The 23,941-nt window shown below is 51.5% G+C and overlaps 1 protein-coding gene and 1 pseudogene across 1 annotated transcript; both read left to right on the forward strand.

Moving 5' to 3' along the window:
* Positions 1-1,161: 1,161 nt before the first annotated feature.
* Positions 1,162-1,929, forward strand: LOC142403948 (olfactory receptor 14J1-like; annotated as a pseudogene).
* A 7,719-nt stretch (positions 1,930-9,648) lies between these two features.
* Positions 9,649-10,647, forward strand: LOC142403934 (olfactory receptor 14A16-like). Its single transcript, XM_075490239.1, has one exon. The coding sequence runs from the start codon at positions 9,649-9,651 to the stop codon at positions 10,645-10,647; it is 999 nt and encodes a 332-aa protein (XP_075346354.1).
* Positions 10,648-23,941: the final 13,294 nt, after the last annotated feature.

The following is a 23,941-nucleotide window of genomic DNA, read 5'->3' on the forward strand; positions in this document are numbered from 1 at the left end:
CAGGAGTTGCCTCCTCTGCAGCAGAGGAGACTCTCCCGAGTGCCTGTCTGTCCGTCCTGGCCCTGCTTCCCTTGGCACAAGCACTGGGGCATTTCTCTTGGTTTCCCCACCCCTCCCTGGTGCTGCTGCTCTTGTTTTCAGGCTCTCTGGGAAAGGGGGTTTCAGCTGCAGCTCAGCAGCTGATCCTGCAGGTCCTGCCATGCTCATGTTTCCGTGGGTGCAAGGCGGCTCTGTGGGGCACTGGGCAAAGCAGTCCATGGCATGGGGATAAGGCTGACTGTCCGTTAAGGACACCCCATTTTTAGGGCATCCAGAAGAGCAGAGCTCTTCCCTGGGGAGGGGAGGGTGGAGATCATCTGCCCTTTCAGGCTGGATTCAGCTGTTCCCAGCAGAATCCAATTTCCTTTCAGGGGAACATCTGAGTGTGATCACCATCCAGACCAAAGAGGTGTGAGCCAAGGACAGCTGGGAGCAAGACTGATGGACAGACCAGCTCTCCTCCATCTGCACTAAGGGTCTGTCCTTCTGCCTCTCAGGACTCTCAGTGTAGCACTTGTGGTGTAGCAGAAATGCCAAGGATTTCTGCCTTCAGAAAACACTCCCCAGATGTGAGAGGGGCAACAGGAGCAAAATAAACAAAACAAAAGCCTTGCACCTTGCTTCTGCAGTTGGGTGAATAGGGAAGGACAATGCTGAAAAGCTCTTTGAAACCATGAGTAAATTGACCCTGAGATCACTCCTGGTTCCTGTTTAGCTGTGGCTGCACAGCAGGACTGATTCCTCCACAGAAGAGTCCCCTGCTCCCCACTACACCCCAACCCAGCACAGACCAGAGCTCAAGCCAGGGAGCTGCACGAAGGCCTTCCTGGAAAGACAGAGGCCACGAGGGCTGTTTCTCTGAGACATGGAATAGCTTTTCCTCAGAGAAGTCTCTGCTCACTTGTCACTGCCTTTTCCTCCTTGACCAGGCCCTTTGCACAAACTAAGCAGATGTCCAACAGCAGCTCCATCACCCAGTTCCTCCTCCTGGCGTTCATGGACACACGGAAGGAGCTGCAGCTCTTGCGCTTCTGGCTCTTCCTGGGCATCTACCTGGCTGCCCTCCTGGGCAACGGCCTCATCATCACCGCTGTAGCCTGTGACCACCGCCTCTACACCCCCATGTACTTCTTCCTCCTCAACCTCTCTGTTCTTGACCTGGGCTCCATCTCCACCACTGTCCCCAAATCCATGGCCAATTCTCTGTGGGACACCAGAGCCATTTCCTACTTGGGGTGTGCTACTCAGGTATTTTTCTTTCTCCTTTTCTTATCAGCAGAGTGTTGTCTTCTCACCATCATGGCCTGTGACCGCTACGTGGCCATCTGCAAACCCCTGCACTACGGGACCCTGCTGGGCAGCAGAGCTTGTGTCCACATGGCAGCAGCTGCCTGGGGCAGTGGGTTTCTCAATGCTGTGCTGCACACAGCCAATATATTTTCCATACCACTCTGCCACGGCAATGCCTAGGACCAGTTCTTCTGTGAAATCCCCCAGATCCTCAAGCTCTCCTGCTCACGTTCCTACATCAGGGAAGTTGGCCTTGTTGTGGTTAGTGCTTTTCTTGTTTTTGGATGTTTTGTTTTCATCGTGCTGTCCTATGTGCAGATCTTCCGGGCTGTGCTGAGGATCCCCTCTGAGCAGGGACGGCACAAAGCCTTTTCCACGTGCCTACCTCACCTGGCCGTGGTCTCCTTGTTTCTCAGCACTGCCATGTTTGCCTATTTGAGGACCCCCTCCATCTCCTCCCCATCCCTGGATCTGGTGGTGGCAGTTCTGTACTCGTTGGTTCCTCCGGCAGTGAACCCCCTCATCTACAGCATGAGGAACAAGGACCTCAGGGATGCTCTGTGGAATCTATTTGAATACATTCTACTTCAGCATCAATAAGATGCCCATCATCTTCATAGCACTCCCAGGGTATCTCAGGAAATGCCAAAACTTTGTGCTTTGGTTTGGTTTGGTTTTTTCTTTCTTTCTTTTGTAATTTCCCTTTATGTAATACTATTATGGCCCTCCTGCTTTTTTTTTGTTTTGTTTTGACCCAAAACCTCTTATACATAAGGAGCCAGGCTCCCTTTGATAAACACAATAAAGAAAACAGCAGAAAAGTATTTTCCTCAGCTCCCACCACTTCTATCTTGTGTGGAAAAGGACAACAGCAGGACCGGGTCTTTTCCGTGCTGGTGTCTCCTCACTTCCACCCTGTGCTGCTGTGCCCTTGCTTTTGTGTAAGCCCTAAGGTCTCATGTAACTTGTGACAGTCCTGTTGCCTCCACAGTGGCATGCCTGTGGCTGCAGGAGGAGCAGGCCATGTGAACCACTGTGTCAGAGCTGGCTTCCCTGCCAGCACCACCGTCACCAAAGGGGCTCCTCAGGACAGGGCCAGACGACCGGGTGCCTCTTCCAAAGCTGGTGTCAGGAATACACCCAAGGAGCTGCTCCCAAAAAAGGCCTCTTGCTCTTCTGGGGTTTCCGACAGATTCAGGGGGACAAGCTAAGAGACCCACCGTGATATATTAGGCACCAAGGGTTGGATGGAGAGCTCCCTTCTTGGTTGCACATGGCCGAGAAGACAGCAAGTGGTCTTTGACTTATCTGCCTGGCACTGTCACACCTCTGGTGGGGATGATGGCAGATGCTGGCCTGGAGAGAAATCAGGAACTGCCAGGAGGCGTCAGGGAAACCCCAGGGACAGCGTATGAGTCTGGGTGGGCAGTGAGTGGCTCCTCATAAAATGTGTAATGTCATAAGGTAGGTTCTTCCAGAGGAAAAGGTGAACCTGAGGAGCCCGTGGGCTACTGAGGACTCTGCAATGCCAGGAGAGGCTGTAAGGAGCCAGCAGGCAAAGGGACATGAGAGTGGAGAGTGGTTCAGGACACCGTGACGGATGCACCCACTCTGAATTAGTGAACAGTACTTTGGTTCAAGCATCACCGACAAGTGGCCCTGACTGAAATCAGTCCTGCTGTGCAAACTGTGAGAGCTGTGCTAGGCCATATCTTCTCAGCCACTAAGGAGTCTCGGCCACGTCTTATCAGGAGCGAAGAGTACCAGCCCGAGCTGGGAGTGGACAGAACTAAACCTGCTACAGCTGCCCTCCTGCACAGACACCAAAGGAGGGTTTGACTACGAGTCCATCCCTGTGTGCTATAAATATTTGTAGCCTCCCCGAGGCCATTGAGCTCTCCTGTACGGCAACAGGTTGCATGGCGATGATCTGCCCTTTGAGCAGGGACACTTCTCAAGGGTACTCCTCAAGGCTGAGAGACCCCTTACCTGGTACCTGATATCTATAACGAGGCAGGTGACATTTTACATTAGGCCTAAACGTATATTGTATGCTAGCAACATTTATTTATGTATCCAGCTATTGATTAAATATTAGTATCATAGTAAGTAGCAGAGTGCTTGAGTAATATCTAATTCATTTTCTAAATCATCATCTAATCATCATCTAAATTATCATCGAAATTATCATTTCAATCGTTGTCAAATCATTGTCAAATCTTTGTAAAATCACTGTTTAATTACCATTCAATTATTGCTTAATCACCATTTGATTATCATTTAATTTTCATTCAATTAGTAATTAATTGTCATTTGATCATTGTTTAATCATTAATAAAATCTTTTAGTAAACCCCACAACAATGACTTCTCTTAATAATTCACCTGCGACAAAAATTGGTGTAGTCTGCAGGGTGGCGGACTCAGTCCTTGAATAATTATGGAGGCACAAATTTAACCCTTCACCAAAATTTGTGGATGATTGGGTGCATGAAAAGCGGGAAAACTGGAATAGGATGGAGAAACAATTAAACCTTGCAGCAGTGAAAAGGAAAGATGGTAAAGAGAAGGGAATAATATGCGAAAAGTTGATAACGTGTTTGGGAGCTGCGTATCAGTGTAAGGAATGTAACGATCAGGAAATGAGAGTGTTACAAGCTGAGGGTGAACAAAGAAAGCGACCAGAAATGCTGTTATCTCTGCAAATAGGTCAATTGTAGAAACAACCAGGGGAGGAAAAAGAAAAACGCGGGAAGGTAGGGGATAAACTGGAACTCATGATAATTCAGGCCCCCCAACCCACCAGATCCTCTAAAAATTTGTAAGCTAATTGTGTCCCCCGAGAAGATCAGGATGGAGATATTTGGGAGAACCCCAACCAAGAACTTAGGGATGAGAGTGAATGAGATGAATCAGAATTTAAGGTAGCCCCTATTATTAAAACTGAGGTATCTGCTGGACTTCAAGGGGGCAACCAGAGAAATAGCACAAGGACCATTCCATGGGACCCCCTTCAATTGGCCAATCTGCATGAAAAATATGGGCAGAAGCCTGGCGAGAGCGAGACTGAATATCTGTGGTGTGCCTCCTTAACCGGAGGAGAGCATATGATGTTAGAGCAAGGCAAAGCGGATGGCTTTGGGGGACCAGGAGTGTTCTTGAACGAGGGAGCAGCCCCTAACGCTGAGCCACACTCCATTACACGCTGAGTAGCTTATTGGGCAGGGGCACAGAGCCTTGGGATAGAGGGCAGCCACTGCTATGCCAATACGATCATGAAGCGAGCTTTCTACTGCCGTTACAAAAGCAGCCTGCCTGCAGGCTGTGAACGACAGGGGTGCACATGGTAATTACCCTCTCTCTGCCCGTGTAGACCCCCCAGCCATGAGACCCCTGCTAAGGGGAGCCCCTGCTGCCTGACAATCGTACCTCATTGCAAAGAGGGATGAAATAAGACAAAACATACAACATCACGCTCCGGAGGGTCAGGGCAGCCAAGCCCAGCTTTGACCCATCCCGACCTGGGCAGACTTAGTGCATAGCACTGTAAATCATCATCGAGAAATGGGGAGGGATTAATCAACACCAGCAGAACAATCCCAAGCTGATGCAGACAGCAGAGTACGTACGTACTTATCCGGCAACTAAGACGAACTCCCCAGAACCCCAGACACTTGTCCCGATCTCATAAACCCCCTGATGGAAGCTCATCAATGGGATAACACAGACGGCTCTCTTATCTATGTCCCAATGGGCTGTCAAAGATTACTAGTAACATTCTCAATATACACGGGAGATAAAAGTTTAATAAATTCAATTTTGGATTCCCAAAGAACTTCCATTAACCCCAGCCAAGAAAGGGTTAAATGACAGGATTTACAGGCCAAAGTGAAACGTTCCCCATAGCTAAAGTAAACTGGTGATTGCCAGGGGAGAAAAAGATATCAAGGCACCAGTTAGCAGTAGTTTCAGGGAAGGAAAATGGTTTGGGCTTTGAGGTATGACAAGGACGAGTTTGGAAAGGACTGGACAGTGGTGTTTGGTCTTGTGGCTGCCGGGAGTGTCCTTGGTTAGCGGAGTGAAAATGCGCAGCTCCCCATGGGTGTCAGTGAACTGGCAGAGTTCACTGCTGTGAGCTGCCCCCACGCTGCCTGACTCAACAATAACCCATGTCCCTCACTCTCCTCTCTCTGCCGCTGCTGGGATGGGTATTGTGGAGGTCACAGCTGACCTAGAAAAAAGACACCTTATCTCCCAAACGCACTCCCCATATAATTCCCCAGTGTGACCAGTTAAAAAGCAGATGGGAGATGGTGACTAACTATAGACTATAGAAAGTCAAATGCAAACACCGCTTCTCCTACAGCTGCCGTCCCGCACGCGGCTACATTAACTGCCACCTTCCAAGCTGCCACTCACCCCCAGATGGTGGTAGGAGATGTAAAAGATATGTTCTTTATGGTGCCGCTGCAGGCGGAGGAGAACACAAAACTTGCTTCTACCTGGGAGGGGATACAATTTATTTTTAATTGTAAAGCATAAATAGACTTGTACACAATTAACTTGATCTCCTTCTACAAAAAGGTGACACGTTTAGTGGATGAGGGAAAGGCTGTGCATGTTGTCTGCCTTTGACAATGTTTCCCACAGCATTCTCCTGCAGAAACTGGCTGCTCATGGCTTGGAGGAGCATGAGCTTCTGTTGGTAAACAACCTGGCGGGATGGCCGGGCCCAAAGAGTTGTGGTGACTGGAGTTAAATCCAGTTGGCGGCCGGTCACAAGTGGTGTTCCCCAGGGCTCAGTACTGGGGCCAGTTCTCTTTAATAACTTTATCAGTGATCTGGATGAGGGCATTGAGTGCACCCTCAGTAAGTTTGCAGACAACACCAAGTTGTGCGGGAGCGTTGATCTGCCTGAGGGCAGGAAGGCTCTGCAGAGGGATCTGGACAGGCTGGGTCGATGGGCTGAGGTCAATTGTATGAGGTTCAACAAGGCTCAGTGCTGTGTCCTGCTCTCCCTATGGGACATGACTGCAGTCGTTCATATGAACACTTCTATAAACTGCCATGAACATACTGAGTGGGAAAAGGTTCTTTTGGCCTTTATTTGGGCAGCAGCTGTCATTTCACTTGGCCAAAGGAATTTCCTACCAGGCTCATGTATGATCCCTGAGATGTTGCCCTGTCTCTATGAACTTCTCCATTAGAGCTTGCAGTTGCCTGCATGTATCTTGGGCCACCACTGGCAACTCCAATGTCACCAGGTATTTGCACCTGAACACCTCACTGCTGCCCTCCATCTGCATTAATTAGCAAGGGAGCTGAGAGAAGGAGCTCCCATGCAGGTGCCTATGTTGTGCACTCCTGGACAGAGGCCAGAGGAATCCCACCTCCTGTGGGTTTGTGGCAGGCATGGGAGGGAGCTGAGTCTCCTTCAAATACTAGGAATGGAAACGCAGGATGAGATGCTCCATGGACTCAGCTGAATCCCTTCCCTCAGCAGGGGTAAGGGAGATCCCTGCCTGCCACTGTCTGAGAGTGCTGTCTAACAATGAGACCAAAAAAGGTGATATTTAGATGGAACTTTGTCTCTGAGAGGAGAAATGACTCTGCTGGAAAGAAGTGTCTCTCCCCAGGTGAGGGAGGGAACATGAGTGCTGCCTTCAGCCTGTTTCCCAGCAGGTTCCCCTGCAGCCCCAGGGACACCTGGAGGGAGCCCAGAGGGGGCAGAGAAAGTGCTGCCTTGGGCTGGTCCTCTGCTGCTGAGCTGGGCTGGGCTCCTGGCATGGAGGGAGCTCCTGGCAAGCGGGCAGCGCTGCCGAGAGACAGCTCTGCCCAGGAGCAGCTCCTCTGCAAAGGGCAGCAGGGCTGAGGGCACTGCCTGCAGGCACTGAGGGGGGTGAGGGAAGTAAGAGAGAGTTTAAAGGCAGATGGGAGTGGGAGGACAGAGGAGAGCTGATTTGCAGAATAACCTTCACAGCCCTCTACCTGGTAAGTCTCTGCCTGCAGGGCATTGCAGCTGCAGCTCCTGGAAAGATCTCCTAAAGCTGGCACATCCCACCGCCTACGGGATCTGCCAGGAGGGCTCTCACAGTTTCCCCAGTGCAGAGAAAATGACTGGCTTTGGAGCAGGGCTTCCCTGCTGCACCATCAGAGGGACGGGGCATGTCGGCTGCCTTCACCCGGGGATGGCTGCAGAGTGTGAAGCTGGGGGTGCACCCAGGGGTGCCCAGGGCTGTCCTTGAGAGCAGGGCCCCTGCACCCCAGGGGCTGTGTGCTGGGGCAGGACCTTTGTCTCCTGCCAGGGTCAGCTCTCAGCTTACCTGGGGAGCTGCCAGCAGCAGTGCGGGGAGAAGCTGTGGGTGGAAGAAGCAACTGCTGGCAGGAGAGGGTCCTTCTGCTGTCAAGAGGGTGCTGCGTTGGTCAGGGCTGCTCACAGCTCCAGATCACCCCCAGGGCATTTCTGAGGGGACTTTTCAAGGGGAAGGTCAATGCAGGGACTACGTTAAAGATAAGGAGCTTTCCTGAATTTGTGTTTTTCATTTCCTATTTGGGGGGCACGGGGAGGTGGAAAAAGGGATCTCTCAAGTTTGAAGAAGTCACTGAGACTCCTGAGCTGTAACTCTGAGTGATCAGTAGGTCTGCCACAAACCTCCTAGAGTGCCTTCAGCCACTCCTCTGCCTATGGACAGCACCAGCTTCACCTCTGCTGGACCCATCAGGGTGTTTCTTACCTGCGCTGTTCCACCTGCAAACAGGACCATGCATGCAGCCAGTGCCCTGCAAACAGGCAGGTTTCTGTAGGGCCAGGGGGAGTGCACAGAGGTTGGGATGGGATCTGTGAGCACTGACAGGGAAAGACATGGGACAGGGAAACACCTCCCAGGAGGAAAATCTCCAGGCAGCAGAGATATGATCAGGGAATGAGAGGAAATGAAAACCAGAAATGTTGTGGGAGGGAGAATTCAGAAATCTCCCTATGATCCCCTCCGATGCAGACGCCTTCTTCTGAGCAAGCCCCCTCGCCTCCTGTCCCAGCCAGCAAAGCCTCTGCCCTCAGGGCTGTGGGGTCCAAGGCGTGAACCACCTCCTCTGCAGCCAGAGCTCCAGCAGAGCCGTGCTGCAGCTCTCCAGCCACGAGCCCATGTCCCTCTGCAGAGCACAGGGCTGAGAGCAGCTGTCCAGTAATGTGAGTGTCTGGGAAGTGTTGTGCACAGCTGGGTGAGGGTAACGCTGTCCTGAGTGCCCGGCTGTCTCTCCACGTGCCTCTCTCAGCTAGACCATCACTGCATTTCTCCTTGTTTCTCTACCAGTCTGTGTTATTGTGATTGTTTTCTTGTTCTTGCTGTCAGGCTCTCTGGGGATGGGAGCTGCAGCAGCCGAGTCAGGCACTGCTCTTGTGATTCCTCCCACGCAGGTGAGTCCATGGGAATGAAGCGTCCAAGCTGTCCTCTAACCTGTGGGGCTGTGGGCAATGCACTCTGTGTCATTCCCCAGCGAATGAGCTGACTCTCCCTTACTGAGATACCATCATTAGGACCCTTGGCTATCTCCTTGGGGTGTCTTTCCAAGCACTGAGATGCCCTCCAGGATGCAAATCTGTCCTATAGCATCTTGGTGTTACCTGAATGCCCCATGGATAAGCACAGAGATGCTATGACCAAGGAAATGCTGCTGGGTTGGTGAAATGAACCCTGTGTGTCCTTGGCTACAAGTGGGGTGCTGAGACCTTCAGAAAAGGTGAGACACGTAGTGCTCGGCAGTGGATTTCTCTGCTCTCAGCAGTGCCTGGTTTCTTTTCAGGTTAACATGTGAGTGTGATTACCCTCTGTCTCAGAAAGGGACAAGCAGAGGGCAGCTGGGAACAAGACAGAGGGACAGAGCAGCTCCCCTCACTCTGCACTAACCCACAGGCAATCCTCTGGCCTCGCAGGGCTCCCTTTGCTCTCCCTGAGTGCAGCAGAAATGATGAGGGTTTCTGAAATCCAAGAAAACCTCCAGCTGAGATGGGAGAGAGCTGTGAAAAACCCTCTCTCTCTCAAACACTTTTGCGATTGTGGTTTCTTAGCAATGGGAGTGCAGATACTGACAAGCCCTTTTGCATTAGCAGCAGTTCTATCTGACAAATTCAACCACCAGGACTGCCCACACCATTCCCAGGAACCCACAGCTGCAGAGCAGAGCTGACTCCTTGGCAGCCAGCGGGCAGAGGCCCTTCTCCTCCTGGCACACTCAGCCAGCACCACCCAAAGCTCCAGCCACAGAGCTGAATGAAGATCTCACAGATATGGAGAAGGGGCAGGGAGTGCGTAGTATGGAAATGGCTTTGGTTTCCCTCAGAGAAGTCTCCCCTAACTTGTCACTGTTCTTTCCTCCTTGCTCAGTGCTCCACACCCAGAGGCAGCAGATGTCCAACAGCAGCTCCATCACCCAGTTCCTCCTCCTGGCATTTGCGGACACACGGGAGCTGCAGCTCTTGCACTTCTGGCTCTTCCTGGGCATCTACCTGGCTGCCCTCCTGGGCAATGGCCTCATCATCACCGCCGTAGCCTGCGACCACCGCCTCCACACCCCCATGTACTTCTTCCTCCTCAACCTTTCCCTCCTCGACCTGGGCTCCATCTCCACCACTGTCCCCAAATCCATGGCCAATTCCCTGTGGGACACCAGGGATATCTCCTATGCAGGATGTGTTGTACAAGTCTTTTTCTTCCTCTTCTTGACCACAGCAGAGTATTCTCTCCTCACAGTAATGGCATATGATCGTTACCTGGCCATCTGCAAACCTCTGCACTATGGGTCCCTCCTGGGCAGCAGAGCTTGTCTCAAAATGGCAGCAGCTGCCTGGGGCAGTGGGTTTCTCTCTGCTGTGCTGCACACGGCCAATACATTTTCCATACCCCTCTGCCACGGCAATGGGCTGGACCAGTTCTTCTGTGAAATCCCCCAGATCCTCAAGCTCTCCTGCTCACACTCCTACATCAGGGAAGTTGGGCTGCTTGTGCTTAGCATTTTTCTTTATTTTGGATGCTTTGTTTTCATTGTGCTGTCCTATGTGCAGATCTTCAGGGCCGTGCTGAGGATCCCCTCTGAGCAGGGACGGCACAAAGCCTTCTCCACGTGCTTCCCTCACCTGGCTGTGGTGTCCTTGTTTCTCAGCACTGGCACATTTGCCTACGTGAAGCCCCCCTCCATCTCCTCCCCATCCCTGGATGTGGTGGTGGCAATCCTATATGCGGTAGTTCCTCCAACAGTGAACCCCCTCATCTACAGCATGAGGAACAAGGACCTCAAGGATGCTCTGTGGAATCTATTTTAATACATCCTACTTCAGCATCAATAAGATGTTCATCATCTTCATAGCATTCCCAGGGTATCTCAGGAAATGCCAAAACTTTGTGCTTTGGTTTGGTTTGTTTTTTTCTGTCATTCTTTCATTCTTCTTTTGTTTATAGCTTTGATGATATCATTTCCCTTTATGTAATACTATTTTTGCCCTCCTGTTTTTTTGTTTTTTTTTCTTTTTGACCCACAGCCTCTTATACACATGGAGGCAGGCTACCTGTGAGAAACACAATAAAGAAACCAGCAGAAAATTATTTGCCTCAGCTCCCATCACTTATATCTTGTGTGGACATGGACAGCAGCAGGACCTGGTCTTTCCCATGCTGGTGTCTCCTCACTTCCCCCCTGTCCTGCTGTGCCCTTGCATTTGTGTAAGCCCTAAGGTCTCATGTAACTTGTGACAGTCCTGTTGCCTCCACCGTGGCATGCCTGTGGCTGCAGGAGGAGCAGGCCATGTGAACCACTGTGTTAGAGCTGGCTTCCCTGCCAGCACCACCGTCACCAAAGGGGCTCCTCAGGTCAGGGCCAGAGGACCGGGTGCCTCTTCCAAAGCTGGTGTCAGGAATACAGCCAAGGAGCTGCTCCCAAAAAAGGCCTCTTTCTCTTCTGGGGTTTCTGACAGATTCAGGGGGACAAGCTAAGAGTCCCACCGTGATATATTAGGCACCAAGGGTTGGATGGAGAGCTCCCTTCTTGGTTGCACATGGCCGAGAAGACAGCAACTAGTCTTTGACTTATCTGCCTGGCACTGTCACACCTCTGGTGGGGATGATGGCAGATGCTGGCCTGGAGAGAAATCAGGAACTGCCAGGAGGTGTCAGGGAAACCCCAGGGACAGCGTATGAGTCTGGGTGGGCAGTGAGTGGCTCCTCATAAAATGTGTAATGTCATAAGGTAGGTTCTTCCAGAGGAAAAGGTGAACCTGAGGAGCCCATGGGCTATTGAGGACTCTGCAACGCCAGTAGAGGCTGTGAGGAGCCAGCAGGCAAAGGGACACGAGAGTGGAGAGTGGTTCAGGACACCGTGACAGATGCACCCACTCTGAATTAGTGAACAGTACTTTGGTTCAAGCATCACCGACAAGTGGCCCTGACTGAAATCAGTCCTGCTGTGCAAACTGTGAGAGCTGTGCTAGGCCATATCTTCTCAGCCACTAAGGAGTCTCGGCCACGTCTTATCAGGAGCCAAGAGTACCAGCCCGAGCTGGGAGTGGACAGAAGTAAAACTGCTACAGCTGCCCTCCTGCACAGATGCCAAAGGAGGGTTTGACTACGAGTCCATCCCTGTGTGCTATAAATATTTGTAGCCTCCCCGAGGCCATTGAGGTCTCCTGTACGGCAACAGGTTGCATGGCGATGATCTGCCCTTTGAGCAGGGACACTTCTCAAGGGTACTCCTCAAGGCTGAGAGACCCCTTACCTGGTACCTGATATCTATAACGAGGCAGGTGACATTTTACATTAGGCCTAAAAGTATATTGTATGCTAGCAACATTTATTTATATATCCAGCTATAGCTTAAATATTAGAATTGTAGTCAGTAGCAGAGTGTTTGACTACTGTCTAAATCATTGTCTAAATCATTGTCTAATCACCATCTAAATTATCATCTAAATTATCATGTCAATCATTGTCAAATCATTGTCAAATCACTGTTTAATACTGTTCAATTACTATTCAATTATTGCTTAATCACCATTTGATTATAATTTAATTTTCATTCAATCATCAATTCATTGTCATTTGATCATCGTTTAATAATTAATAAAACATTTTAGTAAACCCCACAGCAATGACTTCTCTTAATAATTCACCTGCTACAAAAACTGGTGTAGTCTGCAGTGTGGCGGACTCGGTCCTTGAATAATTATGGAGGAACAAATTTAACCCTTCACCAAAATTTGTGGATGATTGGGTGCATGAAAAGCGGGAAAACTGGAATAGGATGGAGAAACAATTAAACCTTGCAGCAGGGAAAAGGAAAGATGGTAAAGAGAAGGGAATAATATGCGAAAAGTTGATAACGTGTTTGGGAGCTGCGTATCAGTGTAAGGAATGTAAAGATCAGGAAATGGGAGTGTTACTAAGTGAGGGTGAACAAAGAAAGCGACCAAAAATGCTGTTATCTGTGCAAATAGGTCAATTGTAGAAACAACTGGGGGAGGAAAAAGAAAAAAGCAGGAAGGTAGAGGATAAATTAGAACTCATGATATTTCAGGCCCCCCAACACACCAGATCCTCTAAAAATTCGTAAGCTAATTGTGTCCCCCCAGAAGATTGGGATGGAGATATTTGGGAGAACCCCAACCAAGAACTTAGGGATGAGAGTGAATGAGATGAATCAGAATTTAAGGTAGCCCCTATTATTAAAACTGAGGTATCTGCTGGACCTCAAGGGGGCAACCAGAGAAATAGCACAAGGACCATTCCGTGGGACCCCCTTCAATTGGCCAATCTGCATGAAAAATATGGGCAGAAGCCTGGCGAGAGCGAGACTGAATATCTGTGGTGTGCCTCCTTAACCGGAGGAGAGCATATGATGTTAGAGCAAGGCAAAGCGGATGGCTTTGGGGGACCAGGAGTGTTCTTGAACGAGGGAGCAGCCCCTAACGCTGAGCCACACTCCATTACACGCTGAGTAGCTTATTGGGCAGGGGCACAGAGCCTTGGGATAGAGGGGAGCCTCTGCTATGCCGATACGATCATGAAGCGAGCTTTCTACTGCCGTTACAAAAGCAGCCTGCCTGCAGGCTGTGAACGACAGGGGTGCACATGGTAATTACCCTCTCTCTGCCCGTGTAGACCCCCCAGCCATGAGACCCCTGCTAAGGGGAGCCCTGCTGCCTGACAATCGTACCTCATTGCAAAGAGGGATGAAATAAGACAAAACATACAACATCACGCTCAGGAGGGTCAGGGCAGCCAAGCCCAGCTTTGACCCATCCCGACCTGGGCAGACTTAGTGCACAGCACTGTAAATCATCGCCGAGAAATGGGGAGGGATGAACCAACACCAGCAGGACAATCCCAAGCTGATGCAGACAGCAGAGTAAGTAATTACGTACTCCGGCAAGTAAGACAGGCTCCCCAGAACCCCAGACACTTGCCCCGATCTCATGAACCCCCTGATGGAAGCTCATCAATGGGATAACACAGACGGCTCTCTTATCTATGTCCCAATGGGCTGTCAAAGATTACTAGTAACATTTTCAATATACATGGGAGATAAAACGTTAATAATTTCAAGTTTGGATTCCCAAACAACTAACATTAACCCCGGCCAAGAAAGGGGTAAGTAACAGGATTTACAGGCCAAAGTGAAATGTTCCCCATAGCTAAAGTAACCTTGTGATTGCCAGGGGAGAAAAGGACATCAAGGCACCAGTTAGCAGTAGTTTCAGGGAAGGAAAATGGTTTGGGCTTTGAGGTATGACAAGGACGAGTTTGGAAAGGACTGGACAGTGGTGTTTGGTCTTGTGGCTGCCGGGAGTGTCCTTGGTTAGCGGAGTGAAAATGAGCAGCTCCCCATGGGTGTCAGTGAACTGGCAGAGTTCACTGCTGTGAGCTGCCCCCACGCTGCCTGACTCAACAATAACCCATGTCCCTCACTCTCCTCTCTCTGCCGCTGCTGGGATGGGTATTGTGGAGGTCACAGCTGACCTAGAAAAAAGACACCTTATCTCCCAAACGCACTCCCCATATAATTCCCCAGTGTGACCAGTTATAAAACAGATGGGAGATGGTGCCTAACTATAGACAATAGAAAGTCAAATGCAAACACCACTCCTCCTACAGCTGCCGTCCCGCACGCGGCTACATTAACTGCCACCTTCCAAGCTGCCACTCACCCCCAGATGGTGGTAGGAGATGTAAAAGATATGTTCTTTATGGTGCCGCTGCAGGCGGAGGAGAACACAAAACTTGCTTCTACCTGGGAGGGGATACAATTTATTTTTAATTGTAAAGTACAAATAGACTTGTACACAATTAACTTGATCTCCTTTTACGAAAAGGTGATGCACTTAGCGGATCAGGGAAAGGCTGTACATGTTGTCTGCCTTTGACCATGTTTCCCACAGCATTCTCCTGCAGAAACTGGCTGCTCATGGCTTGGAGGAGCATGAGCTTCTCTGGGAAAACAACCTGGCGGGATGGCCGGGCCCAAAGAGTTGTGGTGACTGGAGTTAAATCCAGTTGGCGGCCGGTCACAGGTGGTGTTCCCAGGGCTCAGTACCGGGGCCAGTTCTCTTTAATATCTTTATCAACGATCTGGATGAGGGCATTGAGTGCACCCTCAGTAAGTTTGCAGACAACACCAAGTTGTGCGGGAGCGTTGATCTGCCTGAGGGTAGGAAGGCTCTGCAGAGGGATCTGGACAGGCTGGGTCGATGGGCTGAGGTCAATTGTATGAGGTTCAACACGGCTCAGTGCTGTGTCCTGCTCTCCCTATGGGACATGACTGCATTTGATCATGTGAATACTTCTATAAACTGCCATGAACATACTGAGTGGGAAAAGGTTCTTTTGGCCTTTATTTGGGCAGCAGCTGTCACTTCACTTGGGCAAAGGAATTTCCTACCAGGCTCATGTATGATCCCTGAGATGTTGCCCTGGCTTTATGAACTTCTGCATTAGAGCTTGCAGTTGCCTGCAGGTATCTTGGGCCACTACTGGCAACTCCAATGTCACCAGGTATTTGCATCTGAACACCTCACTGCTGCCCTCCATCTGCATTAATTAGCAATAAGCAATTAATTAAGTGTCTCTCCCCAGGTGAGGGAGGGAACATGAGTGCTGCCTTCAGCCTGTTTCCCAGCAGGTTCCCCTGCAGCCCCAGGGACACCTGGAGGGAGCCCAGAAGGGGCAGAGAAAGTGCTGCCTTGGGCTGGTCCTCTGCTGCTGAGCTGGGCTGGGCTGCTGGCATGGAGGGAGCTCCTGGCAAGCGGGCAGCGCTGCAGAGAGACAGCTCTGCCCAGGAGCAGCTCCTCTGCAAAGGGCAGCAGGGCTGAGGGCACTGCCTGCAGGCAGCGAGGGCAGACAAGAGAAGTGAGAGAGGGTAAAGGCAGTCTGGGGTGGGAGGAGAGGTGAGAGCTCACTGCTGGAGAAATCATCACAGCCCTTGACACGTTAAGTCTCTGGCTGCAGGGCAATGCAGATGAGTTCCTGTAAGTGTCTCCTTGACCTGGCACATGTCACAGCTGATAGGACCTGCCAGGATGGCTCTCCTGGCTTTTCTGGTGTGCAGGAGGAAGAGGACGTGCTCCAGAGGAGCACGCTGCCTGCTGCACCATGAGAGGCACCGGGCATGATGGCTCTTTCCTCCCAGGGATGGCTGCAGGGGTGCCAAGCTGGGTGTGCATGCAGGGGTGCCCCAGGCTCCAAGCAGGGTCCCTGCACCCCAGGGTGCTGTGTGCCATGACAGGGACTCTGCTGCCTGCCAGGGTCAGCACTCAGCCTGCCCGGGGAGCTCACCACAGTGCTGTGGGGAGAAGCTGTGGGTGGAAGGAGGGACCCCCAGCAGGGCAGGGCTGGGTCCTTCTGCTCTCAAGAGGGTGCTGCATGGGTCAGGGCTGCTCACAGCTCCAGATCAGCCCCAAGGCATTTCCAAGGGGATGTTTCAAGAGGAAGGTGCAGGCAGGGGCTACCTGGAAAGGAAGGTGCTTCTCTTAGGCTTCAATTTCATGCTGTGGGGCTGTAAAGGGAAAAGGAGCTGCCACTTCTGAGAAGTGACTGGGATTCTTGAACCGTTACATGATCAGAAGGTCTGCTGGGAACCTCATAAACTGCCTTCACCTACCCCTCAGCCTACAGGCAGCACCAGCATCACCTCTGCTGGCAACATCACGGTTTCTCTGACCTGCTCTTTACCACCTGCAAGCAGGGAGATGTCCCTAGACAGTGCCCTCCCACGGGGAGTGTTCTGTAGGGCAGAACTGAGTGCACAGACGGTGGGATGGGGTCTCTCAGAATTTGCTGTGAGGAAAAGGATGTGGGGCAGGGAAGCAGGTGGAAAAGGTGCAAGAAGCAGAGGGGTGGGCAGGGAAGAAGAAGAGAAAACTAAAAATAGTAATGTCATGGGAAGGAGAATGGGGAAAACTCCCTGTCACCCCCTCCAGTGTGGTCACCTTCCGCTGAGCAAGCCCCCTTGCCTCCTCTCTGACCCAGCAAAGTCTCTGCCCTCATGGCCGTGGGGCACCAGGCATCAGCCGTCCCCTCTGCAGCCAGAGCTCCAGCAGGGGAGAGGTGCCTCTCTCCAGCCAAGTGCCCATTTCCCTCTGCAGAGCACAGGGACCGAGTGTGACTGCCGTGCAGCATGGCTGTCGGTGAGGCTGTGTGCACGGCTGGTTACGGTGACGACTTTCCCAAGTGCCTTTGTCTCTCTTCTTGCCCCTCTTGGCAGAAGGATTGTGGTACAGCTCCTTCATTTCCCACTTTCCCTCCTGTGCTGCTCCTGTTCCTGCCTTTGGGCTCCGTGGGGTTGGGGGAGTTTCTGACACTGACCCTTCAAGCCTTGCTAGGCAGGGGTGTGTGCGGGGGTGAGGTGTCCCAGCCCCCTTCTATCCCGTGGAGTTCCTGGAAATGTGGCCTGTGAGACTGTGAAATGAATGGCTCTCCCCAAAGGAGATCCTCTCTGCAGAACACTTGACCATTTCCCTGCAGTGTCCTGCCTGGCTGTGAGCTTGACACCAGACACAGCTGTCTCACAGCATCTGTGTGATACCTGAGACACCCATAAAGGAGCCCCAGAGGTGCTAAGACTGTGGAAATGGTGTTGAGCAACTGTAGGCTGGCAGCTGAAAGGTGCCCTGCGTGTCCTTGCCTAGAAGGGGAGTCTTGAGGCCACCCTCAGACACCCTGTGAAAGAAAGAGAAGTTCGGATCCTGAGCTTTGAGTCCGGACCCCTCTACTCTCAGCAGGGTGTGGTTTCTTTAAAGGGTAACATACGACTGTGATCATCCTCCAACTCAAGCACACACGAGTGCAGGGCAGCTGGGAACAAGACAGACAGACCAGCTCCTGACAGCCTGCACTGAGTGACAGTGAAATCTTTTGCTACTCAGGTCTCACGACAGAAATGCCGAGGATTTCTAACTCCGAAGAAGATTGCCCAGGTAGGACAGAAGTATTTAAAGAAAATAAAGAAAATTATAAAATGAAACATTCTTGTTTTCTTCCTGAAAATCTGTCCTAACTTCTCACTGCCTTTCCCTTCTTCAACAGCCCCCCATGCCCAGAAGCAGGAAATGTCCAATAGCAGCTCCATCACCCAGTTCCTCCTCCTAGTGTTCATGGACACACGGGAGCTGCAGCTCTTGCACTTCTGGCTCTTCCTGGGCATCTACCTGGCTGCCCTCCTGGGCAACGGCCTCATCATCACCGCCGTAGCCTGTGACCACCGCCTCCACACCCCCATGTACTTCTTCCTCCTCAACCTATCTGTTCTTGACCTTGGATGCCTTTCCACCACTGTCCCCAAATCCATGGCCAATTCCCTGTGGGACACCAGGGACATCTCCTATGCAGGATGTGCTGCACAGGTCTTTTTCTTCATCTTCTTGATGTCAGCAGAGTTTTATCTGCTCACCGTCATGGCCTATGACCGCTACGTGGCCATCTGCAAACCCCTGCACTACGGGACCCTCCTGGGCAGCAGAGCTTGTGTCCACATGGCAGCAGCTGCCTGGGGCAGTGGGTTTCTGAATTCTCTCCTTCACACTGTCATTACATTTTCCATACCCCTCTGCCATGGCAATGCCCTGGACCAGTTCTTCTGTGAAATCCCCCAGATCCTCAAGCTCTCCTGCTCAGAGGCCTACCTTAGCGAGGTTGGGCTTATTGTGGTTAGCACCATTTTATTCCTTGTTTGTTTTGTTTTCACTGCGCTGTCCTATGTGCAGATCTTCAGGGCTGTGCTGAGGGTCCCCTCTGAGCAGGGACGGCACAAAGCTTTTTCTACATGCATCCCTCACCTGGCTGTGGTCTCCCTGCTTGTCAGTACTGGCATGGTTGCCTACCTGAAGCCCCTCTCCATCTCCTCCGCATCCCTGAATCTGGTGGTGGCTGTTCTCTACGCGGTGGTTCCTCCAGCAGTGAACCCCCTCATCTACAGCTTGAGGAACCAGGAGCTCAAGGATGCCCTGAGAAAACAAATTCAATGGTTTCACCTTCAGCAACAGTAAGCTGCCCATCTCTCCTCACTGATTAATTCCAGGTTTTCCCATGATGATCATGGTTATACAGGCATATTTGTATACATCTCTGATCTCCAGAAGCGTGGCCTGGCTGTGCCTACCTTTGGGAAATGTGTCAGAGTTGGCTTACTGAGGAGCATCTCTGTAATAAATGGTATCTCCCCATGGCAGCTCCTGAAGGCTGGGCTCTTCTTTTTGCTGAAGTCAGGACGAGGCTCCAGGAACTGTGCTCACCATGGCCTGTTGCTGAGCTTGGTTCTCAGTGGGCTCAGAGGGAGAGGGCACTGGGAGACATTTTGGGGAATGAGGGCTGGACTCAGCTCTCATTTGCGTGTGGCCCCTGCCACGGGAGATGGTGAATGGGCTCCAAATTGCCTGCCCAGGGCTCTCCTGCATGCAGCAGAGCTGAATGGTAGCTGCCCAGCTTTCTGGAGGGGAAACTGGAGTCCCCAGGACAGAAGAGGGCATCTACAAGGAAATGATGAGCCTGGGGGTGGCCATCCCAAAGGAAGGGACCATCCAAGGTGGAGTCACCCAAAGGCAAAGCACTATATTTAAGTATCCACAAGCAAACAAGGGCTCTGCCATGCCAGGGGAGGCCGTGGGGACCCAGCAAGATCAGAAAAAGGAGACTGGAGGGTGAGACACATCTCCTTCAGTCAAAGCCCAAGGATGGTTCATTTTGCACACTGGAAGACATCCCGATCCATGAGAAATGCTCTGAGCTCCTTCCACAGCTTTAGACCCCTGGCAAGGAGCTCAGTGGCAGTGCCCAGTCCAGCTGGTCCTGACCAGCACAGCCAGTGTGGAGTCACTCCATGGTCCCATAGCCCACTTGCTCTGCAGAGCATCACTGCCAGCTTGGGGCCCTGTGAGGAGCACAGGGAGGGTGCCAGGAGCAGCAGGCCAGATTGCGATGCACAGCCAGAAGTCCTTGCTGTCTTGGTGCTCCACCAGGCCTGGGAAGTGGCTGGAGAAGGATTGGTCTCCACTGCTTGCCATCTCTTTGTGCCACCATCACTCCTTAAGGGTGGAATGGAGGGGGAGGCTGGGGCCCTGTGTCAGGGCTTGCATTGAAAGAAGTTTTGTCCCGGAAGCCACATAATTTTGCTGCTGTTGTTCAGACCCCGTGCGCATCACATGTCCTTGAGACAACCTTCCCCACCCTGTGTGTCAGCCCTTACTCCAAAAGCTACCCCAAGACAAAGCTCCTCAGCAAGTGTCCAGCTGTGACCACAGGAAGGACAAGACCTCTCCTGGGTCCTCTGCAGGGCTCAGCATACAGAGGAGAACTTGGGAAACTGTAGACCATCCCCATGCCCTTGGAGGCCCTCAAGAGGAGTCCCGCAGTCCAAATATCCAGCCCGGCTTGTTGTGCATGATCAGCCAGCAGATACTGCTCCAGGAACCTCATTCCAGGACCCCATCTCCTTGTACTAGCCTCAGCACCCAGCCATGCAGAGCTCTCCCCCTTGTCACTGCAGTGGTTCCAGGGACCCAAGAGACACCTGTGAGGGAGATGTTTGGTGGGCAGAGCCAACCCAGTGCTCCCAGCAGCTCCTCTGCAGCCAGAGCAGCTCTCCATGGTCAGAACAGGACTCACTGCTGCTCATGGGCTCGGGGGTCTCTTGGGTGCTGCAGCCACTGGCACTGCCTGCTGGCAGCTCCCAGACTGAGGGCTGAGCTTTGGTGCCCTGCAACACAGCTCCTGCTGGGCTTGTGCTTCTGGTCACAATCCTCTGAACATGGTTATTAGGTCAGTTCTCAGGACACCTCACTTTCCCCTTATCTAACCTATACTTTGTCAGCCTGTCCAGGAGGATGCTAGAGGAGACAGGCTGACAGCTCCCAAGATCCTCCTTCTTGCCCCTCTTGGAGACAGGAGTGACACTGGCTTCCTTCCAGTCCTCAGGAACCTCTCCCAGTAACCATTACCTTTAAGAGAGAATGGAGAGTGGCCTCGCAGTGACATTGGCCAGCTCCCTCAGCACTCGTGGGTGCATCCCCTCAGTTCCCATAGGCTCAGGTATGTTCAGTTTGTTTACATGTTCCCTAACCTGAGACTCCTGCACCAAGGGTAAGTCTCCCTTGCTCCACATTTCCCCCTGGTCTCAGGGCCCTGGGATGCCTGAAGGCCGGTCCTAGCAGGAACGACTGAGGTGAGGAAGACATTGACTATCTTGGGCTTTTTCATATGCTGGACCATATACAACGTACATTTTCCATAGTCTTCCTTCTGCTCTTTATGTAGTTGTGGAAACTGGTTTTGTTCTCCTTCAGGTCGCTAGCCAGATTCAGCTCAAGTTGGGCTTTGGCTTTCCTAAGCCCATCTCTGCACACTTGGGAAGTTATCATCGATGTCCTCCAGAAACCTTTGGGATGGTTGTGCCTTGCTATCTTGCTCCTCAGGCAGCTACCTAGGTGGTTCAATGCCAAGACCAGGAGGACCAGGTTGTGAGAACATGAGGCTTCTTCCAGTGGCCTGAAGAAGGGCTCATCTCCTTCTTCCTGATCAAGCACTCAACCACAGACACCCACTGCAAGGTCACCCATGTTGGTCTGCCTGCTAATCCTCACTCACAAGCTCTCGACAGGCTCATCATCTATCCCAAGGCAGAGCTCCAGGCTTTCCCACTGCAATTCCATTTAATTATGCTCTCCTCGTTTTACTTATTAGCTGTCACATCCTTTCATTCCTATTGCTGTGACCTTGTTAGAGGCACCACAAGCCAGGTTAGCCATCTGCACACCCACGTTAACCTCTGACACAGTGGACCTTCACTCCAAGTGGACCTCAAGAATCTCTGGGCTTTGACCAAAAGAAACATCAAGAAGTTTTCCAAAGAGAAGGGGTCTTCTCCTTCTGATCTTCTGATGTCATGCATGAGAGGCCAGAACCATACTGTTGTACTGCTTTTTGGCTAGGATAGTTTTAATTGTCATCATAGTAGCCCATATAGTACCGTTCTTTGGATTTGTGAACCAAAACAGTGCTGATAACACAGCGATGTTTTAGTTACTGCTGAACAGTGCTTGCACAGCATCAAGGCCTTTTCTGCTTCTCATGCTGCTCCACCAGCAAGTAGGCTGGGGGGGCACAAGAAGTTGGGAGGGGACAGAGCTGACCCCAACTGACCAAAGGGATATTCCATACCATAGGATGTCATGAGTGAGTGAGCAGCTGTGTGGGACTGAGCTGTCTGCCAGGGTTAAACCACACCACCCGTCCATCAAGGCAGGCTCAGACATGACTGGCTGAGGAGCAACCTCAAGGAGGAGGGTTTGGGCATTACTGGGAATGCCATAGCAGGCAGTGGTGCTACACAGGAATATGGCCATGAGCACATTGGGCTGCACTGGGAGGAGTGTGGCCACCTAGGCAAGGGGAGGTATTGTCCATCTTGACTCAACACTGCTGTGGCCACATCTGCAGTAGTGTGCCCCAGTGTGGGGCTCCCCGTTCTGGAGGAATGGGGAGGAACTGTTATGTGGCCAGAGAAAGTCTGCCAAGAGATGCTTAGGGGTTATGTGAGGAGAGGCTGCGAGACCTGGGCTTCTTTAGCCTGGTGAAGTGGAGGCTGAGGGAGGAATAGTGGTAGCTCGGGGACAGCTTGATAATTGCTTTCAGAGATGATGGCACTTTTTTTGGTAGTGGGAAAGAGCATGAGAAATGTAAACCACCAGAAGCTGCAGCTTTGGAGGTCCAGAGTGCACCTCAGGATAAAGAAATGTCATCCTGAAGGTAGTGCTCTGGTGCAAACCATCACCCAGAGGGAGTCTGGATCAGCCCATGGCTTTGTGTTTCAGGGAACAGCTGGCAAGGATGGAGAGACAGCAGCACAGGTAGGGACATACTGGGGTGAGAAGAAGGTGGGGAAGCACGTTGGGTGTCTGCAGCCTGCAGGGAAACAGGCAGAGGCATGGGACAGTGTAGGAAGGCGTGTGGTGCAGATGGCCAAGGGCGCTGGCAAGGCTGAAAGGCCCTGACAGAACCGAGGTCTTTGTCCCCTTGGCTATGGCTGATGTCCCTGCCACAAAGGCCTAAGAGGAGACACATCGTCCTCATGGTAATGGGGTCTCATTGCCTCCTTGCACCCACCCCGGGGAGCCTGGGAGGTGTCGTACCATTGTCCTTCACTTGGCATTGCACTCCCCACATCCCAAGGAAGAGCCCTGAGTCACACTGGAGGGACTGGATCTCCCTTCCCAGGGCCTGAGGGTCAGGGCATGGCCATCCTCCTTCATCCAACAAGCCAAGGGTTTTCTCAGCATCAGCATTGCCTGCACTTTGCCTTTGCCTGCCTGTCATCATGGCCTCCAATTACCTGCTCTAACGAGTCCCTTGGGAGGCTTTGTCAGTAATGGCCCTCAGAGGGGCCCATTAATGCTTCAAGGTACTTTGGGCTTTGCTTCTGACTTTGACTTCTTGAGAGGTTTCTTCAGTCTCCTCTGAGTACCTGATGTTCATGGACTCAGCACCAAACACACGATGGGGCTCATTAAAATACAGAAAGCCCTAATGAGCCATGTCTCTTCCCATAACTTTCTTCAAGTCCTCAAGACTTGTACAACTAATTGGAGAGGTTTCAGTTAGGTACTAAATGATGAAGATTTTAAGGAAGATTTCATAAAGGAGGATTTTTTTTAAAGGGTATTTTCTATCCTGTTTCAGTTTACAGAAGAAGTGATAGCAGCATTCTACAATGGATATTGATCCAGAGGGTCTTCTGAAGGCACCTGGACAGGCAGGAGAAGCTGTCCCTTGAGTTCCAACAGTGTATGGACAACCTTGCTCCTCACCTCCCCAACCCCACCATTTCCCTCATCGGCCATCTGGGATTTGCATCACTTTTCCTCACATCAGACTTCTCCACTGAGGGCTGCAGCTGGATGGTACAGCTCCTTTGCACCAGCTCCCGCCTGCTTTCCTTAGAGAACTGGCTGCACACAGGCACAGAAAGCTTTCTCTTCATTGCCAAGAAACAAAAATTAAACACGATATAATTTAATAAACATTAAAACTGTCTCCTCAGCTGTATGCCAAGTCTAACGTGGCCCACCTTTCACAAGGGATTTC

The sequence above is a fragment of the Mycteria americana genome, unplaced genomic scaffold, assembly GCF_035582795.1.
Source record: "Mycteria americana isolate JAX WOST 10 ecotype Jacksonville Zoo and Gardens unplaced genomic scaffold, USCA_MyAme_1.0 Scaffold_46, whole genome shotgun sequence".
Lineage (NCBI taxonomy): Eukaryota > Metazoa > Chordata > Aves > Ciconiiformes > Ciconiidae > Mycteria > Mycteria americana.

Coding starts and splice junctions, on each gene's coding strand:
- LOC142403934 (XM_075490239.1), top strand. CDS start 9,649: ATGGCTTTGGTTTCCCTCAGAGAAGTCTCCCCTAACTTGTCACTGTTC.